The following is a 22,402-nucleotide window of genomic DNA, read 5'->3' as shown; positions in this document are numbered from 1 at the left end:
CTGAAAACGGATATATATCCAGCTAGACTAGCCCGGTCAACAAATGTAAAATAAAATAAAATAAAATAAATATGACTGAGACAGCATCTAAACCTTCTAGATACAACAATTTGGAACAGATAGCCTAAAGAGAACTAAAGTAAACAGGGGATGCATGAAAGGGGAGAAGTGTTGTTTAATGGGGAGGGGTGTACTGATTCAAGTGCAGGATTAGATGTGTAACTATTCAAGTAGAGGAAAGTAACAAGTTAGTGATAAGCAGTAACAAGTTTGTGATTTCACTAGAGGCCTCAACCTGGTGATGAACATTAGCATGACCAGGACTGGGTAAGGTATTGTTTGAGCTGGAATTTATAGCTTGGGAAAATGTTAGTAATTTCTACTTCTGTAGGGATGGTTCTCCACAGTTTGGAGATATAACAGGAATATGGTGAGTCCCCCAGTGAATTATTCGCTTTTGTACTGCTTATTAGAAATTTATCACCACAACAAAAGTCCTTTTTGGGAGTGAAGGGCAAGAATGTTTTTTAATGCAGGTTGTTCTTTGGGATAATATATCAATTTGTATGCCATAACAAGCCAAGAGTATGTTAAATAGATGTGAAGCTCTACACAGTTTAGCTGTTTTAAGGCTTAGCAGTGGTTAGGTTTGGTGTGTGGTGTTGCTAGCAAATTTAGCTACTTTTTTTGTAACATGAGGCTAGTTTGTATTTTACTGCAGAGCTTAGGTTTGTAAGGATAGGTACGGCATATAAAAGGGTTGGAAGGAAACAGATGAGGCTACGTTTTTTTAATGCTGGGTCTCTAAGGTCCTGTTTTGCCATATAAAGTGAACCAAGTTTCTGGTGGATCTTTTTAATTGTTTGAAGAATATGTTGATCAAATGTGAGAGTGCCATCTTTTAAAATGCCCAGTAATTTAGTATGTGGTACTACCTCAATTTTAGTATAATTTGCAGTTATAACCAAAAAAAAGTTTTTGACTGAATGTTTAGGGGTGAACAGCATCGTTTTAAAGAGAAGGCTTGAATGTTTTAGCCAGATTTTGACTGAAGAGAAAGAAAGGTGTGGGATTTCTTGGAATCTGGATATTGTGGGGGCTTGTACATACAAGCTGAATCATTTGTGTATTGTAGTACATTGATTACTCTACAGCAGTGTAAAGCTTGCTTATAAAAATATTACAGAGAAAGGGTACTAGTATAATGACCTGATGGACATCTATGGCAGCTAGAAGAGAAGACCGGTCCTGTTGCCATCTAACTGCTTGTTGCCATCCAGATAGACAACTAAGGAATCATTTAAGAGGGGATTGAAAGTGACCTACAGAAGAGAATTTGGGGAATAAATGTTGGTGTGATAGTGTTGAAAGCTTTGGATAAGTCTAGGAATGCAGACCATCACTGTTCCTATGCTGGTTTATAGTGTTAGTGAAGAAAAGAAGGATGGTGGTTGTGCTGTGGTGGGGGCTGAAACCGTGCTGTATTTCAGAGAGCAGATTATTTGAATTTAGGTGATGCAGAAGCTGAGCATGAATTCATTTTTCAAGTATCTTTTAAGGGAGAAGGATTGCAATGGGCTTGCAGTTACTAAACTCTGTAGCGGTGTCACCTTTGTGTAAAGGTATAATAAAGGATTTTTTTCCAGATGGAAGGAACATATTTTTCAGATATAGATCTATTTGTCAATATAGAAACTGGAAAAGTGATTGTATCTGTAGCCATTTTTATTATGGGTTTTTGTAATGGTGGTGGTAGGTACTGGGTGTATGTCAAATATAGACAGGCATCAGGTACTGAGAGGGTATGAACATATTAATGTTTATGAGGGACAATATAATCTGTATAAAATATTTATTAAACTGTATGGGAATTGAATCAGTAGTATTGCTGGATGTAGGGATGGGGGTGGTAGTTTAGCCTAGATGTAAAAGTTGGTTTACGGATGTACACAAGACTTTGGGATTTTGATAATTACATTAGAGAATGTCATAATATGTTTGCTTATAATGTTTTATTTGGTATTTTGTCCTATTCCTTAGTTGCCTGAAAAGCTGAAATGTATTTTGTGTCCTATTTTTGAGCTACTCTTTCCAGGCTTTGTCACGCTGTAGCATTTGTTAGCCAATACGCAGAACTGGATTTGTCCCTTTTGGTACATACTGGGGCAAAGTTATTTAGAATTTTTATAGGTTCATAGGTTCATAGCTGTTTACTAGGCTAATGGCCAGAAGGGCCTTTTTAAGCTTAGCCATCCATCCCAAATCTCTGTCAAGTTCTGATATCCTTGATAAATGTAAGCAGGGGCCTGGCAGATAAACCATTTACACATTACCTGTGTCCATTAGAGACATAGGTGCCAAACCAGGAATGAATTTCCGGTTTCCCATCCAATTGTCCACAATGCACATGAATTGGGTTAGGGAGGAACTCTGCTTCACAAGGATAGAGCCTGTTCCATAGATGGGGTAGTCTCTGAGAAACTAAACTATCTCTCCAGCAGGTCCTATTTATATCACAGACAAGGTTTAAGTCTTTAGAATGGGTAATTCTGGTTTGTTTTGTGGATATGCAGGAGGTCCATCAGAGTGGGGTCTGACAATAACCTATATGCCAGGCATAAATCTCCCCTCAAAAGCCTGTAGTAGACAGAATACATGGATAGGGCCTTGAGCCAGTCTGCATAGGACATTTTACTTACGCCCTGTATTCTTTTAGTGAGAAACCTGTGTGGATGTTCCAATTGTTGGATATGCCAGGTTAGGTACATACCATAGGGGGCATTGTACTCAATGATAGATCTGATGAATGTTGAATACAGTGGAACAATGACTTCCTTGGACTTAGATGCCATACCTTTGTTTATAAGTTGCATAACATAGAATGATTTTGTCACCACTGTAGACATGTGATGGTCAAGGGCTAGATTATGATCTACATGTGTCCCTAAATCCCTAACTACTGGGTCAACTCTAAGGGGTGTGTTGTCAATATCATACTTACCAGGGCTGCATGATTTCCCAAAGGATACTATCATGCTTTCATAGCATTTAGTCCATGGCTCTTACACCAGTTGTTTGCCTGTGTCAGTCCCTCCTGGAGAACATTTGTGTCAGACTCAATGACGGTTCCTAATTTCCAATTATCTGCAAATTTAATCAGCCAGCGACCACTAACATTGGCCTTGACTTCTGAGAAGTAAATGCCAAAAAAAGAGAGGTCCTAGGACCGATTCCTGAGGGACTCCACTTGTGACTGGTCTCTATGTAGGGGTGGACTGCCCAATTCTAACTTCCTGGGTCCTGTCTGTGAGTCAGTTGGCTATCCACCGGATGACATATGGGTTTGTACCTAAACTCTTTAGTTTGTCAACAACGCCTGAGTAGGGTACTGTGTCAAATGCCTTGGCCAGGTTAAGGTAGGCAGTGTGAATGATTTTGCCCTCATCCATTGCTTTGGTGACCTTCTCAAAGAAGTCCACCAGGTTGAGTAGGCATGATCTGCCCTTGACAAAACCAAACTGGGTTGGGTCCAGTGTCTGGAGGTTTACTACATCTCTGTTGATCATGTCCATGGTAATTCTTTCCATGGCTTTACATACAAGACTAGTGAGACTTATGGGTCTGTAGTTTCCAGGGAGTGCAGATGGCCCACCTTTGTGAGAGGAATGACTGTTGCCTTTCTCCATTCATGAGGCATGAAGGCTGTTTGGTAGCTACAGTTAAACAGTAATTCCAGAGGCCCTAGGTCATGTATCATGCTATTTCGAAGGCATCCTGGGATATTGTCTGGGCCCACTGATGCAATGTTCTTGGTCTTAGAGAGAGCATTAAGGACCTGTTCCCTAGTGATAGTAGGGGAAGTTATATTTGATGATATTTCCTGAGAGAATGTTGAGGGAGAGAGAGGGGCAAAGTTAGAGCTGAATTTATCAGCCAGGAGGTTTGCTATATCTTCTGGCTCAGTACAGGTGGCTCCATTTACAATGAGCTCTGCACACAATTGTGTATTGCCTTTGAGGTTGCGGGCATAGCTAAATAATGCTTTGTGGTTGTCCTTGGCCTGGGAGGTCAAACTTACCTCAAATTTGGCTTTGGTAGACTTTATTTTTCCTCTGAGTTGTTTGTTTAGTTTGATGAGAGTGTTTTTACCCTGCTGAGTGCTGCACCTCCTAATTTTTGCCATGATCTTCTTCCTCCTGTTATACAGCCTATTGATTTTGTGATTCCACCAGGGGGGGCTTGTTTTTTTTTAGTTAGTTCTGTACTTCTTCCTGGTGGGTACAGATACCTCTATGCAGCTCTTAACATGCTTGTACAGGGTTTCTTTGAACAGTTCTGCATAGGCAGCAGTGTTCTCATGGTTTAGGGGGCTTGAAATTTTGCCAGGTTCTCACTTAATAGCAGGAGGTTAGCCTTAGAATAGTTCTTGAATATTCCAGGTTAAGCTGGTGTCCAGGTTTTATTTTTACTTCAAAGGAGACCATTTTGTGGTCTGACCTTACCAGGGAAAGCATTACAGTAGGGGGTGTGCAGCAGTCTACCATATTAGTGAGGACCAGATCCAATACAGCTGCCCCCTGGTTGGTGTACTGACTATCTGGTCCAGGGAGTTTGTGTTTACAAAATGAAGGAATCGTTGTGCATGTATGTTTGGTGCCATACAGGATTCCTAAGCTAATAGCGGGGTAATTAAAGCCACCCATGAATATGGTATTGAGTTGGATGGTTAGTGTTTCTAATACGTTTAAATACATAGTATGGGTTTCTTGGGTCATAGAGGGGGACCTATAGCTTGCAAAGAAGTGGTACTGGAGTTTACCTATGGTGAGTTGAACATGGAGCAGCTCAAGTGCATTGTCCTGTCTGACCAGCCTTGAAGTACATTTCTTTTTAATGTAAATAGAGACACCTCTACCTTTAGTCCCTGCCTGTGAAGTAGCTGGCCTAAATATGTGGAAGGCATTATAACCTTGAACTGTTAGGAATATCCAACTGAAGTGCGTGACAGCAGAATCTAAGGGCAAAGATTTTAGTATTTTTCCAGTTATATTCTGTTATGAATTTGATAAGTTTTTTTTAGTTACAAACTTGGTTGTAAATTATATGTTTATCTTGGATACTGTAACTTCTGAGAGGTTGAGTAGGTTGAAGATCACTTAGGCTGTCTGGAAGGCTACCAGCTGCCATCATTTTGTTCGGTCTATTAGGAAGAATCCAGTCCAAGGTTGATTGCCTAACAGTACTTTTGTGGACTCTAGTAACTGATGTAATTTAAGCGTGTAAAGTCACATAGGCTTATGGAATCAAATGGAGTGTTGCTATTTGTAAGCTGTCAGTCTATATTTAGGTCCCCTTGCAATACTGCTTCATGTTATATATGGTGGGATATCCACTAAAGGATATTTTCCACCGTGAAAATGTTTTATCTGGTGGGATGTAAATGGCTCCTAAACAAAATATTTTTATATTACTGATTTTGAGGTGTGATATAAGTAGTCCTGTATTATAAAGCTGTGGTATTTCCTGTGCATATGTGGTTATGTTTAGGGAACTATTGTTAATGATACCAATTCCACCTGCTCATTTATTTGATTTTATTGTCATTTTCAGTCAGGTTTCTGTAGCTATGTCTGGGGAATATGTGGCAATACTAGCATGTGTATCCTGGATTTTACTGCATATGCCTCTATGATTGATATTTAGGAGAAGAAGACAAATTGGGGGTTAGGAAAGAAAAATAAAATGGTACATTTACTATGGTGTTGTTAGTTTTGTTTTTGTTTTTTATTTGTGGGGCCAGGGTTTGGGGGAATGTCTCCACTCACTGAATTTTTTGGGTGAATATTTTATGAAAGTATGCAGCCAAATGCATTTGGGCTTCAGTTTTATTGGATTTTTGTATACAATATACTTAGATTTAAGATACCTGTAATTGAAAGGTTTGTTGGTACATAGTGGGTGCTGTACTGATTGACAGACTTGGTAACTGCTGGTAAAGTAAGCGTGGGTTTGTAGCAGTATTAAAATGTATTTAGTGGGGAGGTATGGTACTTGGTAAAAAATGTTAATATGCTGAGGAGGCACACTAGTAGGGTTTGAGTCAGTGTCATTTTGTATGACATACAAATAACATTTTGCTGAAGATATTAGTTTGCACTTTAAAATGTTACTGTAACTTCTAAAAGGATATGCTGATTTGCAGCACTTTACATAAATGACTCAGAGTAGTTAACTGTAGAGCAACTGCTATTGGGTTATGTTCTGATTGTTTTGATGCAGAGATAAACCAGTAGAAGTGAAAGGGTGGAGTTAGGACAGCTTAAATGTAAAGTAGGAGGGAGTGGGTGAGAATTGGGGTAGGGCAGAGGATCAAAGTGTGGCCCAACCACTGAATCATCAATGCAGCAGTGTTGTGAAAAAACAAATCAGTAAACTTTGGCATTGGCTATGGCATAAAGTAAGAAGGTTTCCAGAGATAGTTCACAACCGTATGAGTTGAACAGCGTAAAAACAGAAGTGAATGGGTGTTGGATTACAGGGACTAGTACAAAAGCCCAGGAAGACTAAAGAGAGTTATGTGTGGTTAAGTATTTATTTTAAGTAAAAGAAAAAAGGAGGGAGTAGTCTGAAAATGAAAGCAAGAACAATAGGTTGTCCTGTTTCAAAGTACCAATTTATGTACTGGCTGTTATTTTGGACTACACAGAAACCTGTTAAACTTACTGTCCATTATTATGGCCTGTAATACATAGCAGTGGTATAGAGAAACCAAGGTGCTGATGGAGGTTATGTAGAGGCATGTCCTCTAGTACAGAGTATGCACCATACATCTATCTTAGCTGAGTGTAAATGGACACTCAGCTGTCCCTACAGTCAAATTCTACAAGCTGCAAGTCTTAGCTTATGTTAACTTTACTGGATTACACATACATATCTATTTTGATTGCACGCTGTCTGTCCTTTCAAGGATGGTCTCCCTTTAGCGAATCAACTTAAGGAGTCTGAACTGCAAAGTATAGAATGTATTACACCAGTCCATCATTTATGATATCAAAAATCTCATCAGGGTTGACCCTCAACAGTTTGGCTTCATCAAAGGGAGATCCAGCCTTTTAATTACAGTTAATGTCTTCACTCAGGCAATAAACAGTAATCATGCCATAATTCCATAAAACATATTTGTCTGTGTAGTAAGATGCATAGCAAACTGGCTAAAAGACAGCACCCATAAAGTTTGTGTGGCAGGTGCTTTATCTGAATGTAACAAATGGAGTCCCCATGCTCTGTGTTGCAACCCCTCCTTTTCTGCATTAATTTCTCTACTCTCCATTTACATAACCAGGACCAGGACCTCGGATACACTAAGTCTGCAGATGACTGCAGACTGGGTGCCACTGCCAAGACCCCATCTGAACCCCTGCACCCTTCATACAAAAAGCTTTTCCTAGTAAATATCTTGTGTACTAAACATGGGATCAAATTAAATACAAAGTGTCATATCACTGCATTTGGCAAATACTGCTTACTCTCAACATACAGTACAGAAAATACCCCACTACAAAATGAAAATGTATTCAGGGTAATTGGATTCAAAGTTGGCAATTCAGTCTCCTTCAATCATCATGTAGCAATTGTAGTCAAAAATCCTGTCTGTTCAACTGATGGTCAAGGGTATATCATACGGCGCTAAAGAAGTCATCACTCCCTCGTACCAGCATTGATTAAACCAATAATTGGCTCCAGATGATTGTCACCGTTGATGATAAATCCTGACCCCCATATGCAAAAATGAGAAAAAGGGATTGTGGGAGGTTGGACAGAGTATCACACTAGACATATCAAACAACCAGAGAAGATTAAATGTTTATAGCCAAGATGATTATTGCTTTAATATCTTAAGTTATCAAGATATGAAACAGGCTCCATCCCTCTACTCAGCATCAAGACTCCTGACCTGTGTTCTGCGTCTTATCTACTTCCCCATTAGAAAGCTTGCTGCACTTGATATCCTGGACATTAACAAGTCTCACAGCTCCACAAACACCAGAACCAGAGACCCAAATATTGACCAGCAAATCAGAAGAACATGGAGAGATAGATTCACTACACAGTACCTTCCCATCTCTGGAATAATTGTCCCTATGCAGGTTAAGCATTGAAAAACATGATCATTCAAAAAGAATCTGAATGCCTGGATGGGTACGCACAAATTTATTCCAGGAATGACTGGCTTAGCTTTCCTTGAGAAAGGGGCTGAAACCAGAGGGTGACCACTAGCAGGGCATTAATGGTCAGGAGACTAAATTGCCTTGTAACTGCTATGAATCCTAAGAAAAAAATTACCAATATCCTCTCTTTTACTAAAAAGTCCACCCTTCTTTTCTCCACTATTCTATACAAATTTTTTTATGCCTCTCCTTCTCTAGCCCACAAATCTGAAAAAGCCCCTCAGAATTATTCTCTACTATGCAAGCATCTAAGAACTTTAAGCTCTAGAAAGGTCATCCTTCACATTCTTTACACATGAAAAGCATTCATTCAAGTGTCTGAAATACTACCCAACTGGCAAAGCCTTAAATACTTTACAAAATTAATCTGTTGTAAAGATTTCCTTCTTAACACTGCCGCCTTTCTCTTCCTTTCCTCTCTGAATTCATTTCTAAAACTACAGACTTTCATGTCATTATTAGGCTTCCTAATTTCTCACGTTCTAAGTCTTGTAGTTTTACCTCATTCATACCAAATTCGCTTACACATGCCTACTTATACTATTTCATAAAATTTCCTACTCATGACTTGTAAATGGCCAAGTGTAAATAATGTGAACATAACTACTTAATATTTTATGTTTCTGAAATTTGTTGTTAAACTGCACATTTAAAATTACTTTTCATATTCCTTTTGATACACCCTCTAACATGCCCTCGGTCTAGGTCATAAATGAAAATCATTTTTAGACCAATTTACCTATTTGGTTAACAAATGTTCAAAGGACTGTACTGAACAGAAATAATGAATAAATGAATACATACATAAATAAAAAGGCATATTCATTACCTGGCAAAAAGGCAAACTTTATGTATACATATTTACAGCCATCATTAAAAGCTCTGCTTATCCCACTGAGTAATTCTACTGACCACTAAACTGACAATGTGGCAATACAATACAAAGGTATATCCAACCAGATAGTAAACACTAGGTAATAGAAGCAAAATATGGATTTGGTCACAGGGCTAACCATCATTTTTTTAATTTTTTTTCTAACTAAAAGTTATGGGTGTAACAGCTGTGGTTTCAATGAGTTAGAAACACTGTGCATATCAGTTTAGTGCAGAAAATGACTGCTAGATTAAATCCATCCTGTAATCCAGGATAAGAGATCCTCAGTCTTCATTTACCTACTGCGTGGTGCTGACCAGTTCACTTAACTGCCCAAAACTTCCAGGTCACCCATGATGAGCCAACATTACTTCCAAGCTAACAAAAAAAAATAAATAAAAAACTTCCAATAAGAAAGAAACACAAAAGGAACAAAATTGCACAAAACGGTGGAAGGAAAATCAGCATGTGCGTTTTTCATCAAAAGTCTGCAACTTCTCAGGGGCAGTATGAATTTTTCTAACCTAATATGGATTTAGAAAGCAGATAAGAGAAAACTGTGGCTAAATGTTCTGAAAAAGTGATGTTTCATAAAATAAATCCTTACCGTTTCAGGAACATTTTCAAAGATCTCTCTGGCTTCCTCTTTGACGCAGTATTCCTCAATACATTCTCTTTCCAGATTGCCCTGCTTACCTTCTTCCCAGAAGGAATTTGCACGTCGATATCTGTGAAGAAACAGGGATGCACCCTGCTGCGAAAGAACTGCAGAAAGACAAACGATGAGCAAATGTTACTGAACTGTGGCACACTGCAGTATTTCATGCAGCATTTGATAAAAGCTGATTAAATACAGTAATTTAGCAAAGCAAACACATGGTTTTATTTCATGGCATTTAAAACTGATAGCTTAAAATGCATACTTGTTCTTCTATACAAAATGTAGATGTAGAAGGAATACAAGAAACAGTTTTATGACCTTCCTTCAAATTTACCCTAAATACATAAACCAACAACATCATGGAAACCACATGATGTAGCACTTCAAATCCTTAGATAGGATAATATACACCTATGACACAAGAACACCAATGATCACAGGGGCCGTTATAAGTCTAGCCAAGTAGTCCAAATGTATTCAATAAGTTTTGGTACCCTAGATGTTATTTTAAGGGGTACATGTAAGCTAAGGTATGGACATGTATCCAGCCGGACTATCCCGGTCAACAAATGTAAAATAAATAAATAAAATATATGGTTTTGAGTCCCAACCTATCCAGTTCTGACAATAACTTGTACAATATTACCTTCTCCATTATTTTTCCACAACATAAAGGCAGACTTAAGGGTCTATACGTCTCTCGGTTTGTCCTACTCAGCTTTTCCTTAAAGACAGGTTTAATAAGCAAACATCTCCAATCTTTAGGAATCTCCCTATATTTATATGACTTGGTAAATAATAGATAGAATGGTACCTTAAGTTCTTGCTGAAGTGTTCTCAGGTCATTGTTACTAATTTCGTCTCTTCCCTGCTCTTTTTTTGGATCCAGTTTTCACTGTTCTTTTTTTAATATAACCTAATTTGATTCCAGTATCTGGGGTTACCTGGATATCACTAGGACAACTTATCACCCTTTTTGTGGAGCCAAACTGTTCTGCAAAAGATTTTGTAAATATATCTATAATCTGTTGTGTCTGAGAATAAGTTTTAGAATCTGCACAGTTTATTAATTTGTGTATCTACTCCTTCCACATCTTATGCTTCTATAAGGTTTCCTATTCTGCTCAATATTTTTATATAAATTTTCTTCAATTTTTTCGTGATCTTGTCTCACACTATGCTTCATCTGTTTATTCACCTTATTTATTTCAATTTTCAAAGTTGTAGTTCATCCTCTTTTCCATTTCTTATATTTTTTCTCTCTCAGCTTAATGAGATAGCTTGCTCTTATAGAAATATATCTCCCTGACGTTGTATGCCTAGATCCTGATGTTAAACATTTTTTTTTTTTTGCACTCAAACAATTTCTCTTTCAAAACTTTCCACATTCCATCTGCAGTTTTTCCACTGAAAACCTCACTCCAGTTAGTTTTACATAGTGACTGTTTTACTTCCATATAATCTGTAATTAACCTTCTGTGTATTGGCTTAGATTTCAGTTTGGCAGAAATAACTAGCTTAACCTTTACAACCCCATGATCACTGCACATCAATGGTGGTAAAACTTGACTTGAATTTTTTAGGAACACAAATAAGGTCTAGTATGTTCCATCCCCTGGTAGTTTTTTTTTACAATCTGAAGCAATTATTTTTCCTGAATATATGTTGCGAATAATTTCCTTACAAACATTGTTGAATCATTACTATTCCAGTCTGTTTCTGATAAATTTAAGCCTCCTGCTAATATTATTCTTTCCTCCTGTGTTTTATGTAAAAAATGTAAGAATTTCTCTAGGTCATCTGCACTTGATTTTGGTGGTCTATACAATCCAACAATTGTTATATGTTCCAAGGTTGTCTTTACTGTCACAGTTACACAGTCTATAGTGTTGGTGTTATCATTGAACATGAGGTAATCACAGAATTATCTTTAATCCCTATCATTACCACCTCCACCTGTTTTTTTGTTAGACTATCTGTTACAGTAAAAACATTTATACCCTAACAGACCTGGTGTCCAGATATTGTTCTTTAACCATGTTTCACAAACAATAAAAATAAGTAATGTACTCACCATAACATTCCATGTGAGTTGTTCATCCCGCCTTCATTCTTACAGATGGGTTCGGAGCTGTTTCTCGGCTCCGAGTCGGCCTACTACAAAGCTCGAGGTCTTCGGACAGCTCAAGGCCATGTCCCTATCCCATGATGCACCTTGAGTTACCTCAGATCTTGTTTGCTGCATCTAATAATACCATGTGCCATTCTATAACTCTTTAGGAGAAAACCCATTGAAAAACTGAGCAACCAGGATAAAACTTGTATCTCGGTCCTTAAAAAACCCTGGAGGGGGAAAGAGGCTGGGAAGTAAGAATGAAAGGCGAATGAACAACTCACATGGAACGTTAGGGAGGGTGGCCTAATGGTTAAGGTGTTTGCCTTACAATCACAAGGTGCAGGGTTTGAGTCTCCCAAGGGATAACTGACTAGGCTTAAAATGGCTCGTAAGGGCAGTTACCCTAGTACTGATCTATGAATTTATGAACCTATGTTATGGTGAGCACATAACTTCTTTATGTGAAGTTGTTCTATCTCTCCGTTCATTCTTAAAGATGGGTAGAGTCCCAAGCACCATCTTTCTTGGGTGGCTCACAGGAGTATGTTTTTCAGGACAGTAGAACCAAAGGAGGCCCTGTCCCTCGCAGCCTTGTCAACTTTGTAATGAGTGATAAAGGTATGAAGTCTTGACCAAGTGGCTGCTGCATAAATATTGTCTATAAGAAGCGTAGCAGAAAAGGCAGAAGATGTGGACACTGCTCTGGTAGAATGATCCTTAATTTTGTGTTGTAAAGGTAAATTAGCAGCTGAATAAGTGAGGTGATACAATCAGATAACCATCTAGATAGTGTTGTTTTTGCCACAGCCATATGTTTTCTGGAATCTGAAAAGGAAATGAAAAGCTGTTCTGATTTTTCTGAACTCTTTTGTTCTATCCAGGCAAAATCTGAGCTGTCTATGAACATCAAGTTTGTGTAGCATATACTCGAAGTTGTTGGTGTGTTTGGGGAAGAACACTGGTAAATCTATGATCTGGTTAAGGTTAGCTTCAGTACAAACTTTAGGTAAAAATAAAGGCTTTGTTCGCAGGGACACTCTTGTCAGCATGGAAAATCAAATAAGGAGGCTTTTACGGACAAGGCTTGTATCTCTGACACTCTACGGGCAGACGTGATGGCTACTAAAAAGATAGTCTTCCAAGACAAATATTTCAAATCACATGAGGAAGCTGGTTCGAAAGGTGGGAGAATAATGCGTGAAAGCATAAAATTTAGGTTCCATGGGGTATAAGGGGATTTCACAGCTGGTGTGAGATGAAAAGTCCCTTTGAGAAAGGCTTTGGATAGCTTGTGTGACATTATGTTCAATCCTTCAAAGACAAGGTGAAAATTAGAGTTAGCAGCAAGTTGTACCCAAACTGTAGCTGCTGCAGCTCCTTTATTGAAAAGCACAGTCAAAAACTGTAATATGGAGGAAATGGGGGCTTGGTAGGGATCAATGTTATTTTGAGAAGCCCATGTAGAAAATCTTCTCCATTTGCTAAGGTATAGCTTCCTAGTAGAGGACTTATGAGAAGATATCAATATATGCTGCATTTTGTTTGAGAGGTTATGGAATTGGAGCAGCCAAGCCGTCAATTTCAGGAACTGAAGAGAGGGAAGAAGAGCCCCTGACAAATGCGTCAGAAGGTCTGGAACTGGGTCCAGAATCCAAGGTTCTTCCAACAGATGAAGTCAAAGGAAGGGAAACCAAATCTGACGAGGCCAATGAGGGGCTATTAGAATGATAGTCCTTCCCAGGGCTTTTGCTTTCTGTAAAACTTTGGGTATCAAGGGAATTGGTGGAAATGAATAGAGGATACCCAGAGGCCAATCATGTATGAGTGCGTCCCTTGGGGCTTCTTCCGGAGAGGGAATCAGGGCAAAGTAGCTTCTGCATTTTGTGTTCATGTGGGAGGCAAAAAGGTCATAGCAAGGCTGGCCCCACCTGTGGAATATTCTCTCCACTATCTTTTTTTTTGAGGGACCACTCACGAGGTAACAAAATTGCCCTGCTCCGTTTGTCTGCAATCACGTTGGATTTCCCTGGGATGTGCATTGCTATCAGAAAGCACTGTGTGGATGTAGCCCACTGCCATAGTCTTAGAGACTCGGAACAAAGGTGGTAGGACCTGGTTCCTCCTTGTTTGTTCAAGTACCAGACCACTGACATGTTGTCCGTCTGAATCACAATTGTCCCCAGAGGGAGAGAGTCCTGAAAGTACTGCAATGCCAAAAGTACTGCTCTCATCTCCAGGACATTGATATGCCAATGTGTCTCTTGGTCAGTCCTTGGGCTGTTCTTCCCTGAAAATGCCCCCCCCCCCCATCAGGGAAGTGTCCATGGTCACTGTTGCCGCTGGTGAGGGTAAGATAATGGGATGACCTATCATTACATGAAGAGAGATCAACCACCACTGAAGATCCTTTTTGCATGTGTTTGTGATAAATATCAGATGAGACATTAGGAGCTCTGGATAAGACCATTGAGTGAATAGCAGCCATTGTAGAATCCATATGTGCATGGGACCCAACAGTATCACTAATATTGCAGCTGCCATCATGCCTAACAACTTTAGCACTTCTGGTGCTGGAGCCTTGTCTCTGGATATGATTTTGTGGACCTGCTGGCAAAGTACTAAAACTCTTTCTGCTGGAAATTTTAAAGTGGTGGTGGTGTCCAATTCTGCTCCGATAAAAACGATATGTTGTGATGGCGACAAGGCAGATTTTTCTTAATTTATGGTAATGCCCAGATAATTGCAGAGAGTAAGAGTGGTGTCCCTGGCTTGTATTAGCTGATGCCTGGTTGTGGTGGTGGTGGTGGGGAGCCAATCTAAGGAAGGAAACACCTGAAATCCTAAATGCCTCAGGTGAGCCATAACCAGTGCCATACATTTGGTGAACACTCTGGGGGCTGTAGTGAGACCAAAGGGCAGGGCTTGAAACTGGTAATGATTGGCTCCCAGTCGGAAGCACAGATGGTCTGGCCATTTTTATATGGTAGTACGCATCCTGTAGATCTATTGAGTACATCCAATTGTCTTTCCCTAAGAAGGGAAGTATCGACTGAAGCGTGACCATCCAGAACTTATCTTTCTTGATAGATCTGTTTAGTCTACTGAGGTCCAAAGTAGGTCTCCAGTCCCCTGTCTTTTTTGGAACTATAAAGAATCTTAAGTTCCGGAGCCTGTCTGTAATGCTGGGACTGGTTGTTTTTCTTAGCAACATTTGGACCTCTACTGTTGCTTGTTCCCTGTAACTGGGTGGAACGTCCATGATTTTTGTTGTCAATGGAGAGGGAGTGGCAAAAGGAATGAAATATCCTCTGGAAACTATACGTTGTACCCAGTTGTCATTTATTTTGAGCCAGGCATCTGGATACAAAGATAAGCGACCCCCGACTGCCTCCAGAGTAGAAAAGTCAGGCCTCCTTTCAGGAGCACTAGTAGGGCTTCCCAAAGAACTGGTCTCTGTCGCCCTGGTTTTGCGGACCCCTTCTGCTGCGAGGGTGGCATCTTCCATTATTGCCCCCTCCTCTGCCCCTGGAGGGGGGGGGTTCAACACGTGTGTCCAGAAAGGCTCCTTGGGTTTTTCAGAACATCTTTCCTCCCTTTTGACCCTTGGGGTAGGGTCTGGTAGGGGGTGGAAAATGGACTCTGACGGCAGACAGAGTCTTTCCTTCCTGCTCACACCTGGTCAAAGTTTCCTTAACTTTGGGCTCAAAAAGGGACAAGCCATCAAAAGGGGTGTTGACAAAGGATGACTTAAAGGGCTCAGCGAAGGAACACAAGCGCATCCAGGAATGTCTCCTGAGAGCAATTCCTGTACCCGCTGCCCTACTCGTTCCATCAGCTGCATATGAAATGAGATGCATGGATGAGTTCACTATAGAATTGAGGGTATCAAGCTGGGAGGCGACTGTCTGAAGCTCCTGCAGCTACTGTACCCTGAAGAGTATATCCAAGCTCTTTTAGGAGGTCTCTTTGTAGTCTCATAAAAAGTTTGAGATAGTTCAGTGAATGCATGGCAAAAGTTGCTGAAATGAATGTGCGCTTCCCATATCTATCCATGATCCTAGAGTCTCTGTTAGGAGGAGGGACAGAGGAAGAAGTTTCTGACATCTCCTTTTTGTGGCTGCCACCACCACCATGGCATCAACTGGCACTCCCTTGGTGAGGAAAGTCTTATCCTGAGGGGCAGAAATAAATTAATTAGGCCTCCTAGGGACAGGCTCCATGGTGACCGGAGACTCCCACGCCCTTCATGAGACCAGCTCCATGAGCTAATCGAAGGGTGGAGACATACAAGAGGTGGAGGGTTGAGACCCGAAAGTCTTCAGGAGAACTGACTCATCTTCTGTAGGGTTGGTGGACTTTCAGCCACCCCTCTGCTTAAGGATTTCTAATATCTCAGCAAATGAGATATGTTCAGAGGGGGACCCTTCTGATTCATATAAGTCGGTATCAAACATGAGAGACTCCTGTGGGGAGTCTAGATGCTTCCTCTTACAAATTCTCTTCCTGGTAACCTCATCAGTGGGAACTTCTGGCGATGTCTCAGAAGAGCAGGGCCCACCTAGTGGGGCTTCCTGAGGCTCAGTGTCTCTACGCTTAGAAAGGATATGTGAAGCAGAAGTGAACACAGGCACTTTTGGGGAGGAGGTAGTTGGACCTGAAGTTGTATACGTCTTGGGGGGCATCCCTCTTCTCATGGCTTCAAAGGCACCTCTGCTCCGACGAGAAGGGACCGCTGGATCTGAAGAAACCACCAATCCCCTCGGCACCAGCACAGTGGGCTCCGAACCAGAGATAGGAGCCGAACTCATCTGAGCCAAGGCCTGGAGAGGCAAAGTCGGAACTGACAGGTCAGTCCGACTATCCTCCCCGGACCAGACCGGAGAGTGTCAGCTCCTAGGCTCCAAGGAAGTCCGAGTAAATGGAACTGATGGCACTGGAGCAGGTGTTGGCTCCGAAGGCTCAGCAATCATCAGGTCTGACTCCTCCGGCTCCAAAGGACTGGTATGGCTCGGAGGAGGAAAAGAAGTTGATGGCATTACAGTTTTAAGCTCCAAAACCACTTGGGTCGGACCCAATAAAAATTTAGCAAACGCCGGTGCCTGTAGCAACTTCTGCACCACACGATCCACATCCAAACTGGATAGGCTGATCAAGGACCAAGATGAATGAATGGATGGAGGCACTGACTGAAGAATGGGTGACTTTAATACTTTGGATACCAATTCCTGGACTGGGGACCGGCTCTGAAAAGACAGAACACTTGGCTCAGAAGGCTGTGGAGCCGACGTCGATTTTTTTGTTTGGTCACATGAGAAGAAGAAGCCTTAGAAGACTCTGAAGACTGGCTAGATTTATCCTGCTCACTCATACCTTCCTGGAATGAAGATTTTAGAAGTCCTCTGTCTATACACTTTCTTTTTCTCTCATGAAGGACTCTAGAGTAAAAAGAATGGCAAATGGAGAAGCTTTCTTGCAAGTGCAAGGCTCCAAGACAATACACACAATTAACGTGACTGTCACAGACATTTTTTGTCCACATTCTGGACACTTCTTAAAGCCAGACTTAGGATGCTTGTCTTTATCTTGGTCAGCTATATTAAAGACTACAGTATCAAAAAATCTACTGTACAATAACAGACTGGAGTTTTAAGAGAATACACACACACACACATATGCACACACACAAATTTAAAAAGTTAAGCTACAGTAATAAGCCCTTGTGACTCCCGTGCCCTGGCCCAGCAATCAAGGAGCCTCAATCCTCACCACTTATACCAGAGAGGGTGTCTCATATATGAGGAAAGGATAACAAATACACACAGTAAAGTACAATTTCCCTTAAGTGCACACAGAGATCACAGTCAGTCTGGGGCTGGTTGCTCCCTTGCTCCTCAGGTCCCCAATAAGACTCCCCCACTGGCACAGCTATAGGGTCTAGATCTCAGCATAGCTGGCAAGCTAACCTCCAGTACCCTCTCTGTCCAACCAGTGCTTCGTGTCCCTGTCCAAGTAGCTCACACACACACACACACACACACACACACACACACACACACACACACACACACACACACACACACACACACACACACTGAGATACATATTTATACAACTTCACAGACACTCCTGGGAAGGGCTGACACAGATTCTCCAGCTGCGCCCCTTTACCCAGACTATACAATAGTAATTACTGCCACCACCAGCTTTTATCAGCTACCCAAAGGCCCTTAAAAGGGTGTCCAATTATTACTCTGCAATATTATTATCCAATTGGTAAGTGTGACTAATCAGTCAAGGCTTATTAGAGTGGCCTTGTACAATAAACTCTATAAATATGCAATGTACTCTACAGTTTAACTCTACACAAACCAGCCACAGGTAAAAGGTTTTTAAAATACTTAATAATAAATACTAAAAACACAAGACAATACTACTACACCACAGTGCTATTCAAGAGTTCAGAGATCACACAGAAACTTAAAATAATTCCGTAGTACAGTTCTGACATAACAGAAAAACAGTCTAAACTTTATAGTCCTGGCTATTTCTACAAGAAAACATACTTCTAAAGTACGTTACTTACATAGAGCAAGGCAGTGCTGAGTTGAATAGTCAGATCAAAATGCTTAATAATCTCTGGTTCTCACTGTTTAAATTGAAACCGCAATTCTGATAAAACATTAGATCATCTTTTACACCTTCCTGGTTCTCAGGCCACACAGAAACTTTATTTACATTATTTTACACATAGAGCAATAAAATACATTCCACATGTAAATTCTGGTCATTAAGTTTAGCCTTAAAACAATAGGCAGGATGCTTACCCCAGACTCATCGACTCCAAATCCTAACTTCAAAAGACATACAAAACATAATTTTAATTTCAAAGAACATTTGAAATGCTTAGCTTAGTTTTCCTTACAGCAGATGGCAATGTCGCTACAATCTTGAAGTTCACATTTTACAGTGTTTTCTTTCATTTAAGAACACACGCCTGTATTTTACATTTAAATGTACAAATGTCAGAATTATGTATCAAATTCTATTTGACTAGGCTGGCAGCCTTCACCCCTTCTCTACCAGTCTTCACAGCCCTAAAAAACAAATGGGCTGTATAAGAAAAAACTGAACAACTATAACTATTCAAAGCACTCACACACTGTCTAAAGTTTAACAATACTATTTAAACTACAAAGCTATATTATAAAGGCACATGAAGAAGGGAAGGGATTATTAAAGGCCTATAAAAAAACGAAGCCCAAAAAGGAGAGAAATATAGTATTAATAACCTAGCAAATATATAACTATGAAAAGCTATGAAAAACTATCACTAACTATAAATGGAATTAACAATTTTAGAAAGTTTTTATAAGAAAAAAGTTATACTGGCCCGAGTTGTACTAGGAAACCTCAGAACTATTGCAGCTGCAAACTAGATATGAGGTAACTCAAGGTGCATCACGGGATAGGGACTTGGCCTCGAGCTGTCTTAAGACCTCGAGCTTTGTAGTAAGCCGACTCAGAGCCGGAGATCGGCTCCGAACCCATCTGTAAGAATGAACGGCGAGATTGAACAACTTCACATCAATTTTGCCAAACACAGCATATTTACCAGCAAAAAACTTTATTATTAATGCTACTAGCATTAACAACCATCAGAGATGCATCAAATGTTGCTATCTGTGAACTGTTAAATTTTCGACCTAGCAAAAATCCTGCCTAGTATTTGTCAAATATTGCAAAATATCTGCTGCAACTAAAGTAAGTGTTTATTTATTGGCATTTGATTACTGGGAAAGTCCACTGGGCCAGTGAAAGCCCATTTTCAGTGGAGGGCTGGGGAGAAAAGCTCCAAGTTATACATAAAACAGACAAAACAAATTATTTAAAATGACAGTTTACAAGATTTACCCAAATAAAGTTCCATGAAAATTATACAAAAAAAATCAATAGATGGATAAGGATCATAAATACAAGTGAGTACATCTAGCATTTACAACAATGAAGTATTAGTTTGAGCACTATGAAGTTGTTCTGAACATACAAGTTCTGCAAGCCAGACAAAAGCTGTAATTCCTTTACGTCGAGCACAAAGGCACACAGTAGCTTCTGCTTACTATCACTCGCAGTCGTACTTCGTTTTAACAGTAGAGATCAATAAATCACAAACCAAGATAGGATTGTTTAGATGGGTCTATATCATATATTCGAAATTCCAAAATATCGAACACCATAAGCTCAAACTTGGAATTTCGAAATATGATAACATTGAACACACAGAATAGCAATTTTTTTCCCAGGGAAAAAAATTCCTGTTCCAAGAAACATACACACAACACAAGCACACAAAAAGAAATAAACCACACACATACACTTAACAAAACCCTACTTCTAACCCTACACTAAACCATACATACATACATTCCTACCTATCCACTTACCTTAACCCGCACCCTAACCCTAAGGTCTGTAACTATCGCACCACAGTGGAGGAAACTGTGAAGCCACAGAACGGCCCACCGAAATCTTGCCCTATGTAAGAATTCGATGTTTCGTGGCTTCGCTATTTTCATCCTTCGATGTAGTAGGTTCGATATTATAACATTAAAAATTTTGCAACTTTGATGTTATAATATAGAGCCGTTTAGATATGCTCATGGTTTTCCTTTCTGCAGTCTGTGTACATTTATAGTTGTCTAGGCCCCCTGGGGTGGCTAGAGCTTGCCCGTCTAAAACTTATCCCTAACAACCAACAGTGAAATTAAAGGTAAAAACAGCAAAGTATAACTCAAAGTAAATCTTGCTAACAAGCTGTCCCTTCCTACCTACAAACAGTGAAAAACAAGTGATAAATAAAATATAAATTCAAATAAAACTTCTCTTACCAGTCAACTCCATAGTAAATCACAAACTAAGGTAGGATTGTTTAGATATGCTCAGTAGGTTTGCTATATCCTCCTAACTCAGTATAAAAGCCTCTGTTTACACATAGTTTAGCACATTGCTGTGTATTGCCTTTGAGGTGGTGAACATAGATGAAAAATGCCTTATGGCTGTCTTTACATTGGGAGGCTACTTTTGCTTTAAACTTGGCTTTTGTTAACTTAATTAGTCCCCAGAGCTGCTTATTTAGTTTGATGAGGAAGCTCTTACCTTGCCTAGCTTGTCAATTAAGCCCAAAATGAATAAAAGAAAATAAGTAAGTCAATACTAATGTCTTTCGGCTTTTCCCAGTTAGGGGGTCACCACAGTGGAACTCTGGTCCGCTAATGATTGGCAGTGGATAAAAAACTATATTTCAGGCAAATACTTTTTTGCATCTACTGCTGTCACTAAATTTCTTCCCTATGATCCCCTGTGTTTTAATATAAAGAAACAACAGAGACTGGAACATGTGCTGTTTAAAAAGTCTATGGTATAGTGCTTTAAATGTACTGCAAACAGAGATCTAATTTTATTACTGATCAGGGCATCAGTCAGATAGCAAGACCTATGTTACACACCCATACACCTGGCAATGACAAAAACTAAGCATACTGCAAATAAGGAGATAGTACAGTTGTGTACACAACATAAATGTAGATGTTCGAGTGTATTCACTGTTGCAGTCATCATACTTGGGTTATCTACCTGCAGGTAGCCCTCAGTCAGCCCGAATACCAGAGTCTTGGGATTTCTGCATTGGATGCCGTCGCCTCATCCATGACGTCAGGGGTATAAAACATGCAGCCGATGCCATTACATCAGTTTTTCTTGCCCCAGATGTCAGAAGCTCCCAAAATGGGAAGCAATCAAATGGTGTGGAACACCTCCAGTAAAAAAGTAAATACCATTTCCATAAGATATGACCAAAAAAGAGGATAGGTAGAAAGTACAGAAAGACAGGGGGCTGAAGGGAGGGAAACCAGGACTGCAACAGTGAATACACCAACATCTACATTTATGGTAAGTGTACACAACTGTACGATGTTCTTCGTGTTTCACTGTTGCAGTCATCACACTTGAGTTGATTCCCAAAGCTGAGGAAGGGTGGAGGTAGTCCAGAAGTAGTAGGGCTGGCTAGCAGGCCTTGTAAGACTGCTGTGGCAAATCCAGCTCTGGATTTGGAAAAGATAGGTAAGTGGTAATGCTTGGTGAATGTGTGTACAGAACTCCAGGTTGCAGCTTCCAGGATGTCCCTGGCAGGGACTCCCCTGAGAAAAGCTGTAGAGGTTGAGGTAACCGTAGTGGAATGAGGCCTGATCCCCTGTGGGGTAGGTTTTCCATGGTGTGCGTGTCTTTCGGCTTTTCCCAGTTAGGGGTCGCCACAGCGGAACTCTGGTCCGCAAATGATTGGCAGTAGAGTTTTACATGCTGGCTTGCCGGGCCTAACGCACAACCTTCAACGAAGGAATGCCCATTCACACATGTCGTCACACACTAGACGCTTTAACTGAGAATCGAACGGGCAACGTCTAACTGTGAGGTGACAACGCTACCACAGCACCACTGTGTAGCAGAAATGGATGCAGTGTGCTATCCAT

At 40.3% G+C, this 22,402-nt stretch overlaps 1 protein-coding gene across 1 annotated transcript in view; it reads right to left on the bottom strand.

Annotated features, from left to right (window-relative positions):
* PROS1 (protein S) overlaps positions 1–22,402 on the bottom strand; it is a 1,920,390-nt gene that overhangs the window by 1,777,257 nt on the left and 120,731 nt on the right. Inside the window, exon 2 of the mRNA XM_044071115.1 lies at positions 9,710–9,867. Coding sequence (XP_043927050.1) covers positions 9,710–9,867 — 158 coding nt within the window. The remainder of the gene's footprint in view (positions 1–9,709; positions 9,868–22,402) is intronic.

This window comes from Protopterus annectens, chromosome 5.part0 (genome assembly GCF_019279795.1).
Source record: "Protopterus annectens isolate FY-2018-M chromosome 5.part0, PAN1.0, whole genome shotgun sequence".
Lineage (NCBI taxonomy): Eukaryota > Metazoa > Chordata > Ceratodontiformes > Protopteridae > Protopterus > Protopterus annectens.
Note: the sequence above shows the minus strand (reverse complement) of the source record. Positions and strands in the feature narration are given on the sequence as shown.